The sequence below is a fragment of the Salvelinus alpinus genome, chromosome 3 (genome assembly GCF_045679555.1).
Source record: "Salvelinus alpinus chromosome 3, SLU_Salpinus.1, whole genome shotgun sequence".
In the NCBI taxonomy this organism is placed as follows: domain Eukaryota; kingdom Metazoa; phylum Chordata; class Actinopteri; order Salmoniformes; family Salmonidae; genus Salvelinus; species Salvelinus alpinus.
The window spans coordinates 25,093,043-25,118,059 of record NC_092088.1 but is presented as its reverse complement, the minus strand read 5'-3'; the positions used below and the strand labels follow the sequence as shown (position 1 = coordinate 25,118,059).

The following is a 25,017-nucleotide window of genomic DNA, read 5'->3' as shown; positions in this document are numbered from 1 at the left end:
AAGTTTTTACCACCGCGCGGGTCTGACCCCAAACTGCTCCGCTTTGATAAAAACAGATTGCACAGCCTCCTGGGCCCAAGCACTGCCGCACTCGCAGGCACGGGTTGAGTGTGTGTGTGTATGTGTGTATGACGGGTCTTGCAATAGCACCGGGGACATACATTTCGATACAGCTGCTGCTAATATCAACACATCTGTGGGAGTCTTTTACGTGTGTTACTTGTCATTTGTTAAGGGCAAAAGACTTCTGCTAAAGTCAATTACTGTGTCACATTTCAGGTTGTGCCATGGTCAATTGCTCTGTGAGTGGAATAATAGAATGGGTACTGTTGTACTGTACTACAGTACAGTGTGATGAAAAAGTATTTAACATGGACAATAGTAGCGTGCTGTCCCGTACTTGACACCTTTTGGTTTAAAAGCTGCTTGGGTTAGCCCCGGAGTGGAAAACTGACCAGGAGTCAAATACGAGAGATTCTCACCATGAAATCTCCAACAAAAGCCCTTCCCGGCTATGAGTGTTGGCAGTTCTCACCGTCCATGTTGTTTTGAGTTCTCTATAAGCGATCCCTTAACATCTCACACTAACCTACAGAACTGAGAAAGAATGCAGTCTCCCTCTGCTATTGATTTGCATATTTCCCCAAGCAACAAGCGCAGGAAAATTGGGTTGTTCTCCAATACGAAAAGCTCTCGGCGTAAGAACGAGCCAGAAAAATATTCACTGCAAATTCAAAACATTCCACAATTCAAACACCACTTTTTCCACGAGAAATAACTCAATCAGATACTAATTTCATGTGGCTTGTGGTCCAGGGGAATATTTTTTTCTGTGGATTTTTGCGAGAACAGCTTCTGTGACAAATGATTTACTTACAGAGGCATGGTATCAGTTTGGAAGTGAGGATGCCAGCCTAATTCTTAGAACAGCGTTACCATTTCAGTCAATGCTATAAGGTTATATACAGTACAGTATATATTGCACTTTTTTAAAATAAATAGCTTTTTTTTTTATTGATCTACTGAATCGACTGAATTGAAAAGGACTATTGACACTACAAACACTACTGTGAAAGGTACGCCTATAGTATAAAACCTATTCTCCATACCTTTGCAGGCACGGCGGTGTGTGATGGGCCTGGCCATATCCCGGTAGAAGCCCTCCTTGCAGTAGTGGCAGTGGCGTCCGGCCGTGTTGTGGCGACAGTTCATGCACACGCCTCCGCTCTTCCTCCCCGACAACTTGTACAGCTCCATGTTGAAGCGGCAGCGCCGGGCGTGCAGGTTGCAGTTGCACGCTACGAGAGGGAGGGATCAGGGAAGGGGAAAAGAGAGGGGGGGGGAGAAAGAAAGGTAAGACGTCTTGAGCGTTCAGTGAGAATAGGTGCACTTCTTCATAATCAAAACACGTCCGAGGCACTTTCAAACAGGAAAAGTTGGAAACACCTTTGTTAAATTGGCATCGCCACAGTTTGAAAACAAGGCACAACACTATATGTATAGTGTGGGTATACTTCATACATCAAAATAATTTCCAAAGCACATTTTGAAAACACTCATTCAGACATATGAGCAGTAGATGAAGCATTTACTGTAAGTCCTACAGTGTACTTTACCAGTACACAGTGTAGGATGTAGCTTAGTGTCAATACCTTTATGATTCAATCAGAGTAGAGGGTGTGTGCTTCGTGCCTGTTACAGAAGTCATCAATCATGAGGCATATATTTTCAGAGCTCATTTTCCCCATTCCATAATTAATGACTGGACCCGCTCTTGGCACGCTAGTTATTAACAGACCCTTTTAATATCATGAATCACTGATGAGCAGAACTAACCTCTCCCATCTAGTCTAAGACCTCTGTAGTCCGATAGAGGAGTAGGAAGGGTCCATGTACTGTAAAGTCTTGAGCCATGTGTCTTATAGCACCACAAGGTTTGATCACTGTGGAAATTGTCTGTATGACAATCAATCACAATATATATTTACATTTAGTCACATGTATTTCATGTATCGGGGCGGCAGGCAGTCTAGCGGTTAGAGTGGCAAGCCAGCAACCGGATGGTTGCCAGTTCGAAACCCGGGTACGACTAGAACATCTGGTGGGAAGTGAGCTGGCAACCAGAGGGTTGCTGGTATCAAATCATAGATACCATTGCCTGCCGTGCCCTCGAGCAAGGCACTTAACCCCCCACAAAAACAGCTCCACGGGCGCCCAGTGTGGCAGCCCCCCACACCTCTCCAGAACCTGTGTATTTATATGTAGGGCTTTCGGAGGGGTCTTTCGGTGGGTGGCGGGACACAATGCAGATAGCCCGGGTAGCCAATGTGCGGGGGCACCGGTTGGTCGGGCTAATTGAGGTAGTATGTACATGAATGTATAGTTAAAGTGACTAGGCATATATGATAAACAGAGAGTAGCAGCAGCGTAAAAGAGGGGTTGGGGGGGGGGGGTGGGGAAGACAATGCAAATAGTCCAGGTAGCCATTTGATTACCTGTTCAGGAGTCTTATGGCTTGGGGGTAAAAACTGTTGAGAAGCCTTTTTGTCCTAGACTTGGCACTCCGGTACCACTTGCCATGCGGTAGTAGAGAGAACAGTCTATGACTGGGGTGGCTGGGTTCTTTTACAGCTTTTAGGGCCTTCCTCTGACACCGCCTGGTGTAGAGGTCCAGGATGGCAGGCAGCTTAGCCCCAGTGATGTACTGGGCCGTACGCACTACCCTCTGTAGTGCCTTGTGGTCGGAGGCCGAACAGTTGCCATACCAGGCAGTGATGCAACCGGTCAGGATGCTCTCGATGTTGCAGCTGTAGAACCTTTTGGGGATCTGATGACCCATGCCAAATCTTTTTAGTTTCCTGAGGGGGAATAGGCTTTGTCGTGCCCTCTTCACGACTGTCTTGGTGTGTTTGGACCATTCTAGTTTGTTGGTGATGTGGACACAGAGGAACTTGAGGCGCTCAACCTGCTCCACTACAGCCCCGTCGATGAGAATGGGGGCGTGCTCGGTCCTCCTTTTCCTGTAGTCCACAATCATCTCCTTAGTCTTGGTTACGTTGAGGGATAGGTTGTTATTCTGGCACCACCCGGCCAGTTCTCTGACCTCCTCCCTATAGGTTGGGTTAAAAGCCGTGTGGAATTGACCAACAAAGTGATCTTAATCTTACTCACAAATGCATTTGTCAAAAAGTGCTTGCAGCAACTCAAGGCTAAACATCAAGGGCAAGCAGAGGTGGCAGTGGCATGAAAAAACACTCAATAACCCTTCAGCCCCACTATAAAAGTTGCTTTGCCATCAGCATCGTGTCAAAGTGAAGTTCTACCTGCTATACAGAGCATGTTGTTGAGAGTGGAGAGGAGAGCAGGGAAGAGCATCCTTATTCTATTTTCCCTTACTGTAGTATACCGTATTCATCGATTATGCGTAAGTACAATCGTTTTTTAGTCCAGTTTTGCTCAAGTACTCATTGAATTATTGCTGGTGGTTGTACAAGTAGATGAAGTGTGTACTAAATGATCCTCTAATTACATAAATTGCTTATTTTTTTTTTACATTGTGAACCAAGCTAGTCAATGTAGCTAGCTAGCTAGTAGTAGTAGCTTTTGGACTTCATAAATCTTAGTAAAATAGCCAGTGGTGTATAGGTGAAGCCATATGCAACCAAAATCAACTTTATTTCTCATTACTTCAATTCACAAGATAAAATGAACCCGCACGTCAGCCATCAGGAATTGAACCTCTGCGATTCTTGAACTTGGACGCTGCCATTGAACGTGACGCAACGAGAGTGCCACATGGGCAGTGAAGCAGCTTTCATTGATTTCAAAGGAAGCATTTCCTCAACGGCTGACAGCAATGACGGACGCCCGATGGCTATAGCGTAGCAGGGCCGTTAGGAAGAAACATTGAGAGGAACCAAGATGCTCTCTGACTCTTTGCACTCTTTGATCTCCAGGGCTGTGTTTGAAATTCCCTATATACAGTAGTGCACTACTTCAAGAGTGCCATTTCGTTCACAGGCCATGTAGGGTGTGGGAGATCTGCCCCTGAGATGGGAGAGACCTGGCCCAAATCCTTAACCCCAGTCAGGTTAAATTCAAACCTGAACTCAGATTCCTCCAACACTTGGCCAAGTGTTCAAAGAACATTGCCAGAGCGTTTAGTGCCAGTTCAAAGTGATCCGTGGAGAAACGGTTTGCGAGAAGCAAACAACAACAAAGAACTTGGATCCCAAAAAGTATCAGCAGAGGACACTTCTCTGGGGGGGAACAAAATAAATGTAATCAGATGTAATCAGATGTGAGTGTATTGACTGCAGTGAGTCAAAACAGGGTTCTATATCAATGACTGTTTCGTAAGGCGTAGACCACAACAGTCTGCACTGAATAAAAGCATGGAGCCATGAAGTGTTGCCAGTCACAGTGTGTGAGAGAGAGAGTCTGACTGTGTCTGACTTCTCTAAGGTCAGTGTTGTAACAACATCCAGCACAGGGATTGCCACCGTGTCAAGCATTCGTTTTTTAAGGAGGGCTTTTCATTTGAAAACAAAATGACCTTTGATGGGACCATGAGACACTTGAATGAAAAATGTAAGGCCATATCAATAATAACTGGAATTTCAAAATCAAATTGTACTGGTCACATACACATGGCTGGCAGATGTTATTGCGAGTGTAGCGAAACGCTTATGCTTCTAGATCTGACAGTGCAGCAGTATCTATCAGGTAATATCGAACAAATTCCACAACAACACCTAATATCTAACAAATTCCACAACAAAACCTAATACACACAATCTAGTAAAGGAATGGGATGAGAATATATAAGTATGAAATATATGGATGAGCAGTGACAGAGCGGCTAAGATGCAATAGATAGTAAAGAAAAGATAGTGAAGGATACAGTATACAGTATATACATATGAGATGAGTAATGCGGGATATGTAAACATTATTCAAGTGTCTAGTGTTCCATTTATTAAAGTGGCCAATGATATCAAGTCTGTAGGTAGGCAGCCGCCTCTCTGTGCTAGTGGTGGCTGTTTAACAATCTGATGGCCTTGAGATAGAAGCTGTTTTTCAATCTCTTTGTCCCAGCTTTGATGCACCTGTACTGACCTCGCCTTCTGGATGGAAGCGGGGTGAACAGGTAGTGGCTCGGGTGGTTGTTGTCCTTGATGATCTTTTTTGTCTTCCTGTGACATCGGGTGTTGTAGGTTTCCTGGAGGGCAGGCAGTTTGCCTCCGGATGATACGTTGTACACACTGCACCACCCTCTGGCGTTCCCTGCGGTTGTGGGCGGTGCAGTTACCGTACCAGGCGGTGATACAGCCCGACAAAATGCTCTCAATTGTGCACCTGTATAAGTTAGTGAGGGTTTTCGGGTAACAAGCCACATTTTTTCAGCCTCCTGAGGTTGAAGAGGCGCTGTTGCGCCTTCTTCACCACACTGTCTGTGTGCGTAGACCATTTCAGTTTGCCGGTGATATGTAACTTTCCACCTTCTCCACTGCTGTCCTGTCGATGTGGATAGGGGGGTGCTCCCTTTGCTGTTTCCTGAAGTCCACGAACACCTCTTTTGTTTTGCTGACATTGAGTGAGAGGTTATTTTCCTGACACCACACTCCGAGGGCCCTCACCTCCTCCCTGTAAGCTCGTCATTGTTGGTAATCAAGCCTACTACTGTTGTGTCGTCTGCAAACTTGATGATTGAGTTGGAGGTGTGCACCTGGGGGCGGCCCGTCAGGAAGTCCAGGACCCAGTCGCACAGGGCGGGGTCGAGACTCAGGGTCCCAAGCTTAATGATGAGTTTGGAGGGTACTATGGTGTTGAATGCTGAGCTGTAGTCAATGAATAGCATTCTTTTTTATTTTTTTTTATTTTATTTTTTTTAAATTTTATCCCCTTTTCTCCCCAATTTTTCGTGGTATCCAATCGCTAGTAATTACTATCTTGTCTCATCGCTACAACTCCCGTACGGGCTCGGGAGAGACGAAGGTCGAAAGTCATGCGTCCTCCGAAGCACAACCCAACCTAGCCGCACTGCTTCTTAACACAGCGCGCCTCCAACCCGGAAGCCAGCCGCACCAATGTGTCGGAGGAAACACCGTGCACCCGCCCCCTCGGTTAGCGCGCACTGCGCCCGGCCCGCCACAGGAGTCGCTGGAGCGCGATGAGACAAGGATATCCCTACCGGCCAAACCCTCCCTAACCCGGACGACGCTAAGCCAATTGTGCGTCGCCCCACGGACCTCCCGGTCGCGGCCGGCTGCGACAGAGCCTGGGCGCGAACCCAGACTCTGGTGGCGCAGCATAGCACTGCGATGCAGTGCTCTAGACCACTGCGCCACCCGGGAGGCCTAATGAATAGCATTCTTACATAGGTAATCCTCTTGTACAGATGGGATAGGGCAGTGTGCAGTGTGATGGCGATTGCATCGTCTATGGACCTATTGGGCGGTAAGCATATTGGAGTGGGTCTAGGGTAACAGGTAGGGTGGAGGTGATATGATCCTTGACTAGTCTCTCAAAAATCACTTCATGATGACAGAAGTGAGTGCTACGGGGCGATAGTCATTTAGTTCAGTTACCTTAGCTTTCTTGGGAAAAGGAACAATGGTGGCCATCTTGAAGCATGCCTTATTGCCTTATGGAGGGAATAACTACACTGTTTGTATTCGGTCATGTTTCCAGTCGCCTTGCCATGATTAAACACGGTGGTACGTGCTTTCAGTTTTGAGCGAATGCTGCCATCAATCCACGGTTTCTGGTTAGGGAAGGTTTTAATAGTCACAGTGGGTACAACATCTCCTATACACTTCCTTATAAACTCGTTCACCGAGTCAGTGTATACGTCAATATTATTCTCTGAGGCTACCTGGAACATATCCCAGTCCACGCGATCAAAGCAATCTTGAAGCGGGGAATCTGATTGGTCCGACCAGCGTTGGATAGACCTAAGCATGGGCACTTCCTGTTTTAGTTTCTGCCTATAGTAGGGGAGCAACAAGATGGAGTCATGGTCAGATTTTCCAAAAGGAGGGTGGGGAAGGTCCTTGTATGCATCGCGGAAGTTAGAGTAGCAGTGGTCGAGTGTGTTACTCGCTCGTGCACTGCAATTGATATGCTGATAGAATTTAGGTAGCCTTGTTCTCAGATTAGCTTTCTTGAAATCCCCAGCTACAATAAATGCAGCCTCAGGATATATGGTTTCCAGTTTGCATAAAGTCAGTGACGTTCCTTGATGGCCGTCTTGGTATCCGCTTGCGGGGGGATATACATGGCTGAAACAATCCGGCAGAATTTGAAACAAGCCGGCACTGGAATTCGGTTTCTCAACTGCTACTCAGCAAAGGGATTTCTGGCACAGAGAGATGGGAACAGAGCCCTTTCTCGCTGCAGTTTTACAGGGTCGCAGGCTCCAGGAAAAGAGCACATTCACAGACTCCTTCTCTTGGCTATTACGCAGACAATTTGTATGGAATTCTGCAGTTAATTAAATACTAGTTAGGTTTGAATCCCTCTCGGACTTGTTCTTTTTCTGTAGATATGCCGCTGCTGGCTCTTCGTGGTGTGTTTTAGGAGGCTGGTGGCACGGGGTCTTGGTTTGACCCTTGACCTCAAGCCATTTTAAGGGTTTGGGGAAGGGTTCACTGCCGCTACCACGCTTTCCAACCATGGTGAAGTGTCTGGACCATAGACATTACATTATTGGTCTGGACACTTGGATGGATGGATACAGTAAGAAGAACTGGGATGGGTGAAACCCACAGTAGACTAAATCATAAAAAATAAAAAATAAACAGTATATTAAAATACAGGTATTAAGGTGTGTGTTAGTCTGTGTGTGTGTGTGTATGTGCACACGTACATGTGTATGCGAGAGTACTATGTGCGTGTGTCAGTGTGTAAAAACAGCATGTCCAATTTCTACTTAAGAGGATGTGACAAAGAACACACCCGCTGGAACAAGGGGCAGGAGGGTGATATAGAGGTTGGAAAAAGGGGAGGAGGGGGTGGACACACACACACACACACACACACACACACACACACACACACACACACACACACACACACACACACACACACACACACACACACACACACACACACACACACACACACACACACACACACACACACACACACACACAGCTGTGAGCACTTGTGTCCATTAACACCTTGTAGTGGGACATGAAAGCAGGGGGATCACTGGCACCCTTTTCTCCAGCCTTAATCCTTTACTGCCACACGGCCCACCTTCATAGCAGATATAAGTGGAGGAATTTAAAGTTCAATTCAATATTAGGACTTTTCTACACAAAGCTGGATCAACAGATGGTCTAAACTGACATTTTGAATATGAATGAATTCAACAATAGAAAAAAAAGCTCCAAGCGTTCTAGAGTTGCTATCCAACATAAGAGGAGAGATCAGATGTCGGATTAGACCTGTTGAGAAAGAGAGAGTGTGTTTGTGTGTTGTGAATCAGTTGCTTGCACTACCGACTGGACCTGATGCTTCAAACAGGACTTGTGCTCATTATTCCGCCCTCTCTTTAAAAAGAGCTTGGGAAGTGGGGAAGAAAGAGAAATGAGAGAGAGGAGGGGAGAAAGAGAGAGGAGTGGAGGAGAGGAGAAAGATAGAGAAAGGAGTGGATGAGAGGAGAAAGAGAGAGAGGAGTGGAGGATAGGAGAAAGATAGATAGAGAGAGGAGTGGAGGAGAGAAGAACGAGAGAGGAGTGGAGGAGAGGAGAAAGATAGAGAGAGGAGTGGAGGAGAGGAGAAAGATAGAGGTGTGGAGGAGAGGAGAAAGATAGAGAGAGGTTGGGGGCTGTTAACTTCACCTCAGTGCCTGCTCCAGGATTTGCTGCGGCACTTGGAATGTTTATGGGTTTGTTTTGAAGTGCTGTGCACACAACCACTAACACACACACACACACACACACACACACACACACACACACACACACACACACACACACACACACACACACACACACACACACACACACACACACACACACACACACACACACACACACACACACACACACACACACACACACACACACACACACACAGGTACACAAAACACACACGCACGCGCACACAGCAGACAAACTCCCTCTAATTAGGCTCAGCAGGGATAACTGAAAACCGGCGAGGGCCATTTTTCAATTCATTAACACATCAAAGCTCCACTGGAGCTCTCCAAAAACACTCGCTAATTGTTATCTGTTGGAGGAAATTCCGGAGGGGGTTCGAAAGAAGGCTTATGGGGAAAACAGCAGAGGACCCTGGGAGGCAAGGGCCCGAGCGAGCGTTTTTTTATAGGTCAGAGTCGAACGCTCTGAACTAAGTCCCTGTTGGTGCTGCTGCTGTGTGAAATTCCACAGACAAACGAAGACAAAGCCTCGGCAAATAGACAGCTGCTGAGACAAAGGATACGGGAGAGGTGTAGGGAGAGAGGAATCTAACAACACAGCAGGAGAGGGAGAGAGAGTTGTCTCATTGCGCCCCTCTGCACTGAAACATTTGGGGCGAATCTCCACTTTCTCACTGTTAGTGGTGTCTAGTTCTTCTACTCAGGTCCACTCTGGGATTGGAATCTTACTGTAATATGAAATGATGAAGTCCTGGGTCATTGTCATTAGGCACCAAACAGAAGAAAACATACTGAAACAGGGAGAGACAACCTGGAGTTATCCAATAGGAAACACTTGTTTTCGGGAGGACCCTACGTTGTGTCATAATGAATACAACCCTGTTGTGTTGGAACACACCTGCCATTGAATAACCTGTAAAACATAAATATGCATGTGCCTACCCTGTGCTAGATGCTTTCTCCATGATGCTTTCAAGTCCATTACAGAACACAAAAGAACATGAGCAGACGCACGCACACACAGTGCTTGTTCTGAAATACTGCAAAGTAGCGTGCATTTGTACTCCCCAGGCCTGCTAGTAGTGTTCTGGTGTCCAGTAAATCGGATAATACGTCTGCTGGAGAATGGAGAACTGAGAGACAGAGACAGAGATAGATATGGGGCGGGAAAGAGAGTGAGAGAGAGAGAGAGAGAGAGACAGATATGGGAGAACAGCTCCCACCATCGTTTTCTCACAGCGGGTCCTAATTGGTTCCACTCATTCCAAACGTGTTATTTCAGTCCGGCATCAGTCTGATTACCATATCAAACCCTACATATCACAATATTTACTCCACCCACACTTCATTAGTAGCCTTGTTAGTTTGGTCTGTTTATGTGCAAAGTACACATAAAGTACATCAACTACAGTTCTGTGTGTCTTAGAGAACAATGTAGGTAAAACAAATAGGAAAGACGAGGAAGTTTGCCTTGTTTTCTTAATGGCAGACGTTCATTGACAAATGGTCCGCTTGCTCGCTGAAGCCGAACTAGATGGTGTCTACACACAAACCGGTTCAGCCTATGAACAAGTTTATTAATCGTCCCGTGGCAAATTGGCTCCGAAAAAAATGCTATCCTAATAAAACTCAATTGCATTGAGTGTGCAATGTCTCAACTCCAGCTCCATATGTTAGGGATCTAATCTAATGTTTTGGCCCAAGCCAAGCCAGTGCGCCCAGCCAAATTATTTTGGATGCCTGGACGAACCCAAATCCCATGGCTAAAATTGGTCCTTGAAAATCGGAGGTCTCCCCCCCCCCCCCACCTTTCCCCAGGCCCCCGTCCAAACCTGGAGCCCCCCTGGGGTGCCCTGGGCCCGCTATGTGGGCCCCTGCCATCCACAGTGAGTCTGCCTGTATGTTTACGTGTGTGTGCTTGTGTGCACGTCAGTGTGTGTGTGCCAGGCTGCAGGCAGGTCCATGATTCCCTGGCCGGGGTATGACCACAGGCACGCGCCTGCCTGTGGATGGGCTCCGTGCCGCTTGGCCTGGTCCAACCACCTGCTCCAGAGCACCGGGGGAGCACCGGTTCATTATCTCCTCATTAGAGCCAGGTCCAGAGTACACACACCCACACACACAGATACTCACTCACTCACACACACACACAAACAAACACAAAACATACGGACACACACGGGGACACACATATGCACGCACACAATGACCACACACTGAAGACAAGGGACCGGGGACCAAACACAACTTAACACCAGAAAGCAGAGGGACATGAGACTATATCAGACGATCACAGCGAACCACAATGACCAGAGACTAGAGATGAGGGAAGACTAGATACTGTGAGTGTAGACTAAGGCTACAGACCAGACACTACTAGGGTCTAAAGCCCTGGGGAAACAACAGCCCCGTGTCTATCATTTATCTAAGAGAGACCCTTCTGGCCCTGTAGCACGAGGAGGGGTTGTGGACACACACACACATGCCTGACGTTTCTCAGTTTCTCCCTCCCTTCCCCTTGACCCTCTCTACCCTCATTTTGTGGTTAGCCACACGCCGTCGGCTTAAGAGCCAGCTCTCGGGAGCCCTTTTGAACTGAGAGTCCCTTAATTCTCCCCCTCTCTCTCTCCCACTCTCTCTCTCCCTATTTCAACACACACCTCTTTTCTTTCTTCCACTTTTTCTCTCTCCCCAATTCTCTCTCTCTCCCTCTTCCTCTCTCTCTCTCACTTCTCTCTCTCTCTCTCTCGCTCCCCCCCATCTCTCTCTCTCTCTCCATCTCTCTCTCTCTCTCTCTCTCTCTCTCTCTCTCTGTATGGCATCAACAGGGGGAAGAGTTTAACAAGATTAGGCTGGAGGGATGCCAGATTGGGGCCTGTTGTCAGTTGGAGTCTGCCTAAGCTCTGGTCTTTCTAGTCCACTTCACCTCGCCACGTATAAACATTGTTATCTCTGTCCCCTCTCTCTCTCGCTTTCTTTCTTTCTTTCCACTGGAAAGACCCAGTGGTCCAGGCATGGAACCTATTACACAATCATGTTAGCTCCATGTAGGACTGATACAATGAGATGAGGAAGATACACGTTTTGGAATAGGATCTCTGCATGTAAGCCACTGTATTTGGCGAAACTGAATTCTAAGGCTTAGGGTGGACTGCAGTTGCTGTAAATGGTTTCGGAGAGATGGATCATATTGAGAGAGATGAACTGTAGGCTGTGGGTTAGGTGAAGAAGTGAAGGGTAAACTGATGGTTAAAGAGTTGAGGCAAAAGGTAATACTGACATTAGGGGTTAAGTGTTGAGGTGAACCGGAGGTGGAGTGGGTAATAACTATAAATAACTGAGATATTTCACTCTAATGAGGAGAGAGAGAGAAAGTGGAAGAAAGAAAAGAGGTGTGTGTTGAAATTGAGAGAGAGAGAGAAAGAGAGAGAGATAGAGAGAGGGGAAAGAGAGAGAGAGAGATGGGGAGAGAGAAAGAGAGAATGGTACGTTGAACTTGAAAGAGAGTGAGAGAGGAGAGAGAGAGAGAAAGTAGAAGAAAGAGAGAGAGAGCGAGAGACAAACACAGAGAGCCACATGTGTCATTGCGGATGGCCAGACCACCATGACCTCCAACAAGCAGATCGCCTGGCCAGATGGCACAAGGAAGAAATGGGGTACGGGGCTGAAAAACAGAGACAGAGGGAAATGAGAGACAGATAGAGCATCAGATATGTACTTGTCAGATATTCGGCATTAACATACAGCCCTTAAAAAGAGGTTCATCCAAAACATTTTTGTGAAATAACAACAAAAAATATATATATAACCCGTCAATTAAAAAAGACTAGAAACAGAGAAGGGATTTAAAATACACGAGAGCTGTCTCTGCAGCGTTACCCATCTGCCTCCCCATCTCTCCCCCAAAACAGAGAGACACATACTAACCCCCAATGGCAGAGGATACGATATTATGACGATACTTTGGTGGCGATACGAGATGTATCGCGATTCTCACAATTCTATATGTTTTGCGATTCAATACTGGGATTTTATTGCGGTTCGACGTTCCATACACATTGCTCACCATACGTCTGCTGCAGCAGGACAAGAGAGAGCCACGAGAAAACACGTTTTGATCAGTCATGGAAATAAAAGTGCCAAAAAGAAATTGGCTCTCTTTTTAAAAAGAAGATGGAGAAAAAGCTGTGAAGGAAAAATACTGGATTTTTTGGGGCATGTACAGCCAACTAAAATAATAATATTGTGATATTGTCAAAACGATACGGTATATCTTCCAAAATAATATCCCGACTTAAATAACTATCAATTTCCCCCCCCCCCATCACTACTGGAAAACAAAAAAAATACAATTCTCAAATGGGTTCAGGTTGAATCTCTTCCGTTTTAAAACCCTTTCTCCTGTATTCTGCCTACTGAACTTGACTCTGGTTTGATCTTTTCACAGCCAGTCTGCATCAATCCCTCCTCTCACCTCAACGGCTAAAGATAGACATACCCCCCCCCCACTCCCCCCACTCCCTTTGTAACATTCAGAGCCTTCAATAAACCAGTCTCTGCCCGCTCCCTTTTCATAGAGACATAGAAAGAGACATAGAAAGCCCTGTAGTAGAGACAAGAGTAGTCTGGCAGAGGTTTGAGCAGCAGTCAGAGAGAGAGAGAGTGAAGAAGCAGAACTGGGTTGGAGTGTCCCAGTGGAGCTGTTCCATAAGGAGGGGAAAAGAGAAGGAAAGGGATGAGTCTTCAGCCTGAAACCTCCAGTGCTCCACATTTAAAAAACCACTCCGCAAATATCTGTAACTGTCCAGTCAGACATGACACGCACACGCACACGCACACGCACACACACACGCACACACACACGCACACACACACACACACACAGGTACTGTGTACATCGTTATAAATATAAATCAAGTATTCTAGAGTTTACTATAGACACCCATACACATAGACCAGACGTGTATACTACAAAGCGTGATCAATAAGTTAGATATGTTTTTTGTTGTTGTCGAGTCGATTAGATGATTTTATGCCCATTTCAAGCTCGTCTTTCTAGAAAATGTTGGCCAGTTAGCTGCCCGACTCAGGTATAGCCCTCAAAATTCAGTTGGTGGTACAGTAACCGAAAAAGGTTGGGAATAACTGGGATAGGCTATGGAGACACAGCCATCCAAAACACGGAAGAAACGGGCTCGACAGCAAAGGCATAGATCTACGTTTTTCAGACCGATAGACAGATATGCTCTGCTCTCCACATACCCACAGATTCTCCTGCCACAATGAACAATGGCTAGGAGCCCAAACCCATATATTTTTACAGGAACACTTTAAAAGGAAGACTCCGCAGAGACCTCAAACAGAAAAAAATGGCCCAAACTGAAACTGTTATTAGAAATAATGGTACATTTTATGACATTAGGATGAAAAAAAGTTTTAAACCCCAACCTCAGCATAAAATAGTACCCCATGCTTAAAGAACATAACTCCCAGATAGTCAATTCTACGCTGGGGGAGGTCACAGACTTTGACAAGATTCAATTATGGCTCAGAACACCCCAATGGTGGGCACCTCTGGTTGTGATTGCTAACATATGTGGGATGGAGTGAATGGGGGCATGGGAGTGAGGGCGGGTGGGCACGCTACCTAACTGGAGCCCCAGCCCAGCAGTTTGCCTTGGCACAGTGATGAAACGCCACATCTCAGATCACACACCCAGATTATGCGTGGCTCTCTCACACACACACACACACACACACACACACACACACACACACACACACACACACACACACACACACACACACACACACACACACACACACACACACACACACACTTACAAACATACAAATACCATTCCAGTGTTTCCCCTAGGATTTTTTTCAGCAGCGGTGGCAAAGTTAGCGTGGAGGGGCAGGAGACTGGGCGTGGTAGTGGGCGTGGCCAATGGCGCCGTCTCCTGCCCCTCCACGCTAACTTTGCCACCGCTGCTGAAAATAATCCTGCCGTAAATGTTAGAGGCCCTTCTCTTGGCCACAGAGACAAAATGTTGCAGTTTTAAAGCTAATTTCCTGCAATTCTACACATTTTGCCATGGCTTATGCCATGTTCTTATCCTATCGGAGTGGCTCAAACATTATAACAAAATCAATGGGGACCCACGCCATGACATTTTTTGAATTTCTAATTCTCCCTGACAGTCTAGTTTTTATTCTGGTGGTGGTTAGTTCTCTTATTTAAAACTATATTACTCCATTATCTTCTCTACATACCTGGTTTTAGTTGTTTAAGTTCACACTGAAAACGTTTTACCATCCTGAGAAATGTATTTTGGGGAGTGGCGGCCCACCGCTGCTAAATGAATATAGGGGAAACGCTGCATTACGACGCAGGCATTTACAGAAGGTTCCCAGGATTCCAACATTACTCTGCTAATGTTGTGGATATTTTGGTCTTAAAACAATGTTTTTCTGTGTTTTAGTGTCTTTTCGTGCTGCCAGACAACCCAAATGGGTGGCTAAATAGAAAAAGAAACACTAAGCAAACTGAAATGAATCAGACACAGCCAATCAACAATGGAAACCAATCCTATTGGCTTAGCCAAAGCTGTAAAAACAAGACGAAAACTACTAAACAAACCAAGACACTGCGATATTGACATACGTCTCCAAAAAATGTATCACTAACGATAAGGAAAACCAAGCCCTTGCATGATGCCCCAATCATCATGCACATGCGTACACACAAGCCTTAGCCCCGATCCTGGCTCCCGCTAACCACCCTAAAGGCACCATTTCATAGGGCTGTTGATTTTAGAACAACATTCCTCGCCCGTGTAATTTATTTGAAAGCACAGGAGGTTTTGTTTTCGATCCCCCCCCCCCCCCCCTCCCCCGGCCCAACTCATTTGGGTGTCACGCTGTAAGTAATTGAAGTGTCGGGTCCCGGCGAGCCCTGGGCGACAGCAGAGGAGGGGTTTGCAGTCAATTAGTGAAAGCAGGAACATGGCAACATACATGTAACAACACAGGTCGAGGCACTCAAGGAAAGCCAACAGTGTCTGTGCTTCTGACACACACACATAAGTTATTCAATTTAATGCGTTATGTTATTCAAATTCTATATGACCTTGCAACCCGAACCGATGTGTGCGTGTGTGAGAATGAAGTCATTTTATGATCTGGTTCCTAAATGTGGTGTGATGAATATGTTGTGGAGAAGGAGAGGAGAGGTGACCTCTCACTGCCCTTGCTAGAAGCTGTGGAAGGATGGGGGGGGGGGGCATGGCTGTGAAAAGATGTTGCTTTGAAATTATAATCAGCATCGCGTAACCATCTGCCCCATGTCAGACAGAGAGAGAGAGAGAGAGAGAGAGAGAGAGAGAGAGAGAGAGAGAGAGAGAGAGAGAGAGAGAGAGAGAGAGAGAGAGAGAGAGAGTGAGTGAGAGTGAGAGTGAGAGTGAGAGTGGGAGTGAGAGAATGAGAAACAGAGATAGAGGGAGTGAGATGGGTGAGAGAGAGAATGAGAAACAGAGATAGAGGGAGTGAGATGGGTGAGAGAGAGAGAATGAGAAACAGAGATAGAGGGAGTGAGATGGGTGAGAGAGAGAGAATGAGAAACAGAGATAGAGAGAGAGAAAAAAGGAAAAGAGAGTTGGATTTTTTTTGGCATTTGGGGCTACTGTGTCCTTCAGTGTTTCCAGAGTTCCACACAGATCTGTGTGCTTAGGTCTTACAGCTCTGTCCCAGACGATGTGATGTGTGCGCGCTGGGTCTGGGTCTGCCAGAGGTAGAGCCCAACCAGATACTCACACACACACACCCTCCTGGACCGCCCTGCTTTCTCCAGCAACCCATCTGTCAACGCCCCCCTAATTCTTGCTAATAGTTTCCAAAAAAACAGAGGTCTACTAAAAATACTGAGCCCCCTCAAAGGCAGAAGGAGTCTGGCAATGGAACTTCAAAAAAGTCTCTCCTCCATCTCTCCCTTCTCTCCCTATAGAATTCCTATTTCCAAATCAAGCTTGCCTCATTAGCATGGCAGACGTGATCTAATATTGATCTAGAATAGATCATTGTATATGTATGATATAAGACGTTCAATAATTCAAAGAGGAATTGTTCTGGACAGACTACATGGATTTAGTCTGTCCAGAACAATGGATGTATCAGTGGAGGCTGCTGAGGGGAGAATGGCTCATAATAAGGGCCCGGAACGGAGCAAATGGAATGGCATCAAACACCTAGAAACCATGTGTTTGATCCGTGCTGCATTACATCAGGCCGTGATTGGGAGTCACATAGGGCGGCGCACAATTGGCCCAGCGTTGTCTTGGTTTGGCCGGGGTAGGGCGTCATTGTAAATAAGAATTTGTTCTTAACTGACTTGCCTAGTTAAATAAAGGCTCAATTTAATTTAAAAAAAATAAAAAATGTATTGGATACCATTCCATTGATTCCGCTCCAGTCATTACCACAAGCCCGTCCTCCCCAATTAAGGTGCCACCAACCTCCTGTGATGCATACTGTACGTACTGTTCAAATATGTGATGCATTCTCATTATCTCAGCTGCTTTCAGACAAATGCTAGGCACATTGTTGAAGTCATGTGCTTTATGCTCAGTTCATGTGCTTCATGCTCTAAGTATCCAGTCATGGCCTGTCGGGTCCATTAGAGCTGGTGGGGTCTGGCCTGTACTGTGATTCCCAGTGTGGACTTCTGGATTACAGAGGGCTGAGCCTAGCAGAATCCGGCATGGTCTGTAGACTCTAGTCTACACTAATGAGAAGGAATAGCATGAGAGAACAGGCTGGCGGGCCAAAAAGCAGACCTGGGCAGGGTAGGGCCGAGCAGGGCTGACACTGGCAGAGCCAGGACTGTATGGCCACACAGTAATAAAATATATAGTTATGTACTCTGACAGTCAAAAGCCACCACCGTACTTGTTAACTGTTCTGTCCGACAAAAACATTGTGATCAAAGTCAAATTAAATAGTCAACTTCGTTACAAGCCGTTGCGTCACACTATAACGTGCCAGTCAGGCTCTCATACCACCATATCATCTCAGTAATGATATAGCTCTGTAACTCTGTACTACCAGCATGCCATAACCATAACACCATCACCACCGTCACACCAACGCACCATCCTATCGCAGTAAGTAATCTAACACTTGTTATTCACCTGTTCCCGACCGCATTTTATCTTTTGGCTCTGAATGAGACCAAGCAGACTATTTTTCCATGACATCTCCTTTAGAAAACAGGCCATCTCAAACTCTCCTATTTTGGCTTCGATTGCAAACTGCTATGGCTCTGGGTTTGTAAACTCGTGTCTGTGGGCAGGATTCATGGAGGGGCGGCGGGGCGGGCGGGGAGCGTGTGTGTGCTGGTTTGTGTCTGCAGACGGTTCCTGGGCCTGCCAAAAACCCAGACAGTAATCTCGGCGAAGCGCATGTCAAACATTAGCGAGACCCGTGAACAATCAAACAGGACTAGAGAGACAGCTCGGCTTGGCTCACACCACCATACAAGCTCTCGACTCAGTTCAGAACTGGGAAGGGGATTCAAAGTATCTTTTAATAATCTCAATGAATGATAATGATTAAGTCAAGAAGGTAAAAACGCTAATGGGGCACGATGCACATGTTACAAAAACATGTGGACTAAGTCGTGTTTTCTCTTCAGCAACACAGCTGTGCTGGTTTCAAATGGAATGAATGGAAGACATTTTTTGTTGTTGAATATAATATACAATATAATATACACTGAGTACACAAAACATTAAGAACAGTCTCTTTCCATGACAGACTGACCAGGTGAATCCAGGTGAAAGCTATGATCCCTTATCGTTGTCACTTGTTGGCTGCAACTCAATATTAGGAAGGTGTTCCTAATGTTTGGTATACTCAGTGCATATTTTTGTTAGAATATAATAAAACATATATTTATTTAATGGTAGTCAACCCCCCCCCCCCCCCCCCGCAGGGGAATCTCCCCGTCAGCTTAACCTTGTCATCACCCCACAGGGGATCATGACCTCAGCCCCCCCAAAAACACTCCCGGAGCCCCATAGCCCTGCGACCCACGGCCCAGAGAAGGGCTCCGGTGACACACCTGGGGACCCCGGCTTCTCCAAAGCGTGCCAATCTCACACCCTCTCCCAGACTGAATACACACACCTCGGCCCGGCGCCACAGACGGCTGCTGCTGCTGACGCGGTGGTGTCCTACAGGGCTCGTTTGTGCGGCCCGCTGCAGAAAGAAAAAGCCAGCCGAGGCCTAACAAAGGGAGGGGACACTCTTAAGAATGAGCTTCAGTGTGCCGTGGGGACGTTTAAAAAAAAACGTAGTCCAGCACACTTTTGAGGACATTTTGGAACCAGCACTCATTCTAGAATGAGCCCTAAAGGGCCTTTTGGAACATTGTAATTAGGGACATGTTGGAAGGGACCATGGGTTTGGCGTCCCCTCTGATCTGTGATCAGGTATAGTGTGCAACATGCGTTTAGGTTTTTACTGCCCTGTATCAGCGCTGGGATTAGGTCATCAGTGTTGGCCGCGGCGCACATGGCATTTAGTCCAAGAGTAATGGACGGAGGTGACATATCAATCCCACTGAGGAGGGATCTACGGGAAGTAGGTGGAACGTTTCCCAAACAGCCACGGGACACATAACAGGAGAGGGGAAGAGCGAGGGAGTTACGGGATAGAGTCGGGTGTGGGGGCGGTGGTAAAGGTTGAGAGTAAGTCAAGCGAGTTAGAGTGTAGGAGAAGGAGCTGGACAACGGGGCGCAGAGAAAGCGAGACAGTGAGAGCGTGAGGGGTGGAGATTTGGGGGAAGTTAGAGAACATAATCAAGGGTAGGAATGGAGGGTGCTGGGGTATGAGGCGGGTGTGACTATAAGGGCACAGGGTTGAGGGTCTGGGGGAGGTTGTCAGGGGACAGAGTGAGGGGGGAAATAGAAACAGACCCGCTCCTTGGACCAGCACTGCAATGGCCCCAGCTATGTTCCTCTGGCCCTGTCACTCTCTTTTAAGCAGATCTGGCACAGCTCAACGCTAAATATGATTTCAGGCCAGCAGCGCTGGCAATTACAACATGTTAGAAAAATATACACTGTTTTTCAATGTTTTACTCCTGTTTTTTTCTTTACTCGCCTGTAATTTTATTTAGTTACAGGGAAGATTAAAAGTGGTACAGTGGCTTCTAATACGGTGTTATTTTCCAATGGCTACACATTTGTATGACAAGCAGAATTAACCTGAATTGGGTTCCACCTCCGCCCGTTTTTTAAAGTATCACTACTGACACGCAGTAACCAAATTTGACATATTAAAAAAATCTATGTTCACTTTATCATACAACGCAGTAATCCCATAAAAAGGTAATCTGTTAAAATTACTGCAATTTCACTTGCCAAGCTTTCAGAGTGTGTCTGGATGGTTCTTTTTTGAATACATGTCTTGAAGTAATGTCAATCACTGCCAAATTACATTCTTGGATGACTTAGCTGCCGTGGTGTGCCAACAACTCGAGCTGTTGTCATTCGCTGTTTAGACTTGTTCGTGAGGGGGCGTGTTTACTTCAGAGGGGAGCCCAGAAAACATCAAGTTGGGTTGAGTGTTCAGGAGTCCTGTATATAGAGCTAATAAAACAGAAATCACAAATACTGCTGCTGCGTTTCGGTGTACTGTAAATCTGTTGGGCAATGTAGGGTTGGGGATGGGTTGCATTTGGCATTGGCCACCGGAACATTCCACCCTCATCTTCAACTGTGTCAACAGCAAGTCATCCTGTGTATTCAGGCAGCACACAGATCTAGCCTTACTATCTACTAAAGTCAAAATCTTATTTTAACTTTACCTGCAATGCTGAGACCATTACAGCAACCTCAGATTGAGCATTAATCAAACTCTTTAATATAGCTTCAGGGAAAGAGCTGTTGAAATTAGAGAGAAAATGGGGGATTATAATTAATAATACCGAAAATGACTAATTCGGTTTTAAGCTGAATCCACCCAGAAACACCACCATGTGCAGTTTTCAAATATAAGTTAACGTTACCCATGTTTTGTCTATATTTAAAGGGGGGGAAATGGTATGCTACTTGTCGCATAAAGGAACTGCCACCTGTAATTCAACAATTTGCTCATTATTCACAGGCGTTTGGGAGGATAATGTGGAGAAGGAGGCGAGAGAGAGAGAGAGACACAGAATCCCAGACAGACGTGTGTTTGTGTTGAGTCCGTCTCGCCTCACAAGCCCACTGATGGGTGGGTGTGCAACAGGGCTCAATCCCCATCCCGCACATTCCCTCATTAGGAATTCTGAGACGCATTCAGGAGCTTGTCACTGGAAGAGAATACCTCCTTCACTCAAGGGCAGGGCGGGGAGAGAGGGAGAGAGAGAGAGAGAGAGAGAGAGAGAGAGAGAGAGAGAGAGAGAGAGAGAGAGAGAGAGAGAGAGAGAGAGAGAGAGAGAGAGCGAGAGAGAGCGAGTTGGAGAGATAGAGGGGGTGCCTGGATATAGAAAGATAAGTAACGGAGTAGACCCTGTTCAAAAAATGTCATGGTCCTTTCAACATGGTGGCCATTGAATTGATGAGTATTCTCACGGACCAGATATTTCTATAATGAGTGATTTGTACTGTTCAAAAAAACAAAGTTGCAGGACACAAATACAGGGTAAATGCACTACACAGATCATCAAGCACCTTCCTCTGTTCAAAAACTGCATGAGTACTGAAGAATTCCAATCCATGCTGACACAAACATTTCAAGAATCTGTGTGTGTGTGTGTGTGTGTGTGTATGCATGAATTTTCTAACATTGCCATATTAAATCATCAATTTCTAGTTATGAGGTGTGATTGAATTAATGAATCTACACATTCAACAATGCAAATGCAAAGAGAGTAAAAAAAAAAATGAAATTCGCAAAATTGAAAAGAACAGAATCAAAACTGATAGAAAATGCTGATTAGAGCTGTGACTCACGTAGACACTCGTTGGCCTCGCGGGCGCTGGCCCTTTGCCATGGCCGGTCGTAGTGGAAGGGCTTGCAGCGGTCGCACTCGGGCCCCTCCGTGTTGTGCTTGCAGTCGCACACCAGCTTGCCCTCCTTGTCTTTGAGGCAGCGTGAGGCGTGCCCGTTGCACTTACACCTCCCGCCCACCTGGAAGTCCCCCACCGCGTAGAAGTATGCCGGCAGAGACGTGGACGGTACCATTGGGTCTTCGTCAATCCGGCCTCCCCCGCCTATCCCCACTCCTCCTGCCCCTAGCTCACGTGGCAGCTGGGGCCGGCTGAAAACTACGCGGATGTCAGTGACTGTCACCCAGTCCTGGAGCACAGGGCTGTTGTCAAAGTCCTTCCCGGAGGGCCGCCCGTCCAGAGTGCTGAAGGCAATGAGCCCCCCGGATAGGGGGTAGAGGTCAGTGTGGCCATCGGTGCACAGGCCCTCCTGCTCATTCTGCTTGGTGATGGCCGCCTTGTTGGGCCGGTTGTACATGCGCCGACACTGGGACGAGTAGTACTGGTAAGGCGTCCAGCTCTTGCCATAGTCCATGCTCTTGTAGATGGCCAGTGACTCAGGGCGGGGCGAGCAGAACTGCAGGCTGACGTAGGTAATCTCAAACTTCTTGCCCAGCGACAGGGTGAGGGTGACGTTGTGCGGCGAGGTGTGCAGGTTCTCCGATTGCCAGCAGGTGAGGTTGTGGGCCGAGTTGAGGTCAGTGAGGTAGGAGGGCGGATGGGCACGCCGCGGGTCCGCCGCGTCGCAGATCTGGCAGGTGCGCACTGAGGGCCGCTCATCACCGCGCTCCACCACACTACAAGAGCGGGACGGCGTCGGCCGGCCGCACACGCTGGACACGGCCACCTCCTTGCCAAAGGCGGCGTTGATGAACTCGGGGATACAGCGGCGGGCAGCGCCCGCGTCGTCATAGCATGGGTCTGGGGGTGTCTGCTGCCCAGCGAAGGGATTGGCAGCACCGTTAGGGGAGGCGGGAGAGGCGGAGCATGCCAGGAGGCAAAGCCCCAGCAGGCACCTCCAGGCTTCCCTCATCCTGCGTGTGTGTGTGTGCCTGAGGGAGTGTGTGTGTAGGTGTGAGAGGGGGAGTGGAAGGAGACCCTTCCTTTAGGGTGACCGTGACCACCGCAGCCTGTCCTGTGAAACAGAGAAACAAGAGAAAGAAAAGAGAGAGGGAGAGATAAGTGCCAGAGCTTGTCATAAAAGGATTCAAAGCAACAAACAACTTTTTTTACCTCTGCTTATTGATGAAAATATTCACAGTTCAGTCATGTAGATATTCTCATGCTATTGTGGACACGTCCAATCGTCCAAAACACTTCCAGTCATCTTACTGTCGTCAATTCAACCCTACTATATCCGTAAGCTTGCTCATATGAGCTAAATATCATGTTTGTGACATTTCAAAACACCTCAGGGCCTTATAATGAGTAATGGAGTGTTTTCATTAACTAAAAGCCTGTAAAAGAGGTAGTGGGAGAGATGGGAGGGGGGCGTGGGGGGGAGAACGAGTGAGTAAGAGAGAGAAAGAGAGTGACCATATAAAGAGAGATCTTAGATGTTTGGGGCCGGGGCCGCAGCGGCCGAGTCCTGAATTTCAATGGCGCCACTCTTCAGCACCTCCATTCAGGTCGTGGCGAGGCATTCTGGTCGTGCTCCGGCAGCGCGCGCGGCAGAAGTCACCCCATAAGCCCCCGTTCAAAATATACGGGCAGAGCCGTCAGCCGCACGTGACCTTAGCCAACTCCCCAATTCAACGGTAAAAGAACACTGACCTAAAGAGGAACTAAAGACAAATAACTAGCTGTACACAGTGTTGAATACAATATAGTATTTATTTCCCCACTAGGCAAGTGCAACGCTATATGCCATTTGAACATAAAACATTGCACATGTACCGAGGTACTGTAGCTATATGTGGGCTACGATGGCAACAATGTGTTCTTTACAGATTCCTGGAAGGCTCCATTGGCAGAGCTGGCTGTAACAAAGCCATTGGTTTGGGCTGAAAGGTCTCTATAAATCTCAGACTGTCAGTGTACCTGGATGAGATCATTCAAATGGGCTCCACACCAGACAGGGGCCTCTCGTTTCCAAAGAGGAAAAGAGGGAGAGAAGGAGCGAGAGAGAGAGAGGGAATGAGAGAAAGATGTAGGGTAGAGCGAGAAAGGGAGGGAGAAAAGAGATGTATACAGCCCGGGGCTTTTCCTCCCTAATCCCCCCCTTATTTGCCGGGGTGTCAAGCCTGGAAGGACCCCATTTGAGACAGACAGCCGAGAGGTTGAGAAGGCGCCCCGATCGTCTTTGCAAGGAATTTATTAAGCTACAATGAAACCGTTGCCCCTCCTTTCTCCCCCCCCCCTTCTCCTCCTCTCGGCATCCCTCCCCTCCTTGGCTAAACAAAAGCCTGCATCTGCCTTGCACTTCAGTCGAGGAGGAAGGCAGACGGAGCGAGTTAAAATGAGTCAAAAAACAAAAGTTCTGTTCTTTTCTTTTTTAGGGGTTCCAAAGCTAGCAACTCTCAGAACACTGGAGAAAGAGCCCAGTCGTCCGGTAAATAGGGGCGCTCTTTTCTACTCAACTGCTTAAGCCTCTACCATTTGGCCTCTCCTCTGGCTGGAGGTGTGTGTGTGCGTGTGTGTGGTAAGAACGGAAAGAGGATCATCAAAATGTAAAGAGATAGAGATAGCGAGATAGAAAACCATTGACATTTCTGTTCCAACTTCTTTATCTATTTATTTTAACTTGGCCGCAAAACATGCATTCTTGTGCATTTCTGGGAGAGTGGTTACATATATCTCCCTAACAATGTTCTATGGGAACAAAGTAAACTATGATTTGACTTTCTCGCGAACAGTCTTCGGACCTAGAAAGGCGACACACAAATAAACAAACCAACTATTTCGCTTCCCAAACATTAAACAGTACTTAAGGCCAAATTGAAGTACGGAATGGAATGCTCTCACAGCCATCCGAGCTCCTAAAAAAAACCTGTCCACCTCACATCAAATAAAATTCCATGTAATGAAAAATGGAGAGTAGGAATGGTACGAGGCTGGTTCATAAATGATTTGGCAAGGAGTGCCGGGCGG

The 25,017-nt window shown here is 46.9% G+C and overlaps 1 protein-coding gene across 4 annotated transcripts in view; it reads right to left on the bottom strand.

The window, feature by feature from the left end:
- The window catches only part of ntn2 (netrin 2), a 58,870-nt gene that overhangs the window by 19,658 nt on the left and 14,195 nt on the right, over nt 1–25,017 (bottom strand). For 3 of the 4 annotated variants that reach the window (XM_071392267.1, XM_071392270.1, XM_071392266.1), the window contains exons 2-3: nt 21,892–23,062; nt 1,110–1,298 (exon numbers count right to left, since the gene is read on the bottom strand). In XM_071392267.1, coding sequence (XP_071248368.1) covers nt 1,110–1,298; nt 21,892–22,960 — 1,258 coding nt within the window. In that variant the 5' untranslated portion in view covers nt 22,961–23,062. The remainder of the gene's footprint in view (nt 1–1,109; nt 1,299–21,891; nt 23,063–25,017) is intronic. The other variant, XM_071392269.1, reaches the window with a different exon arrangement.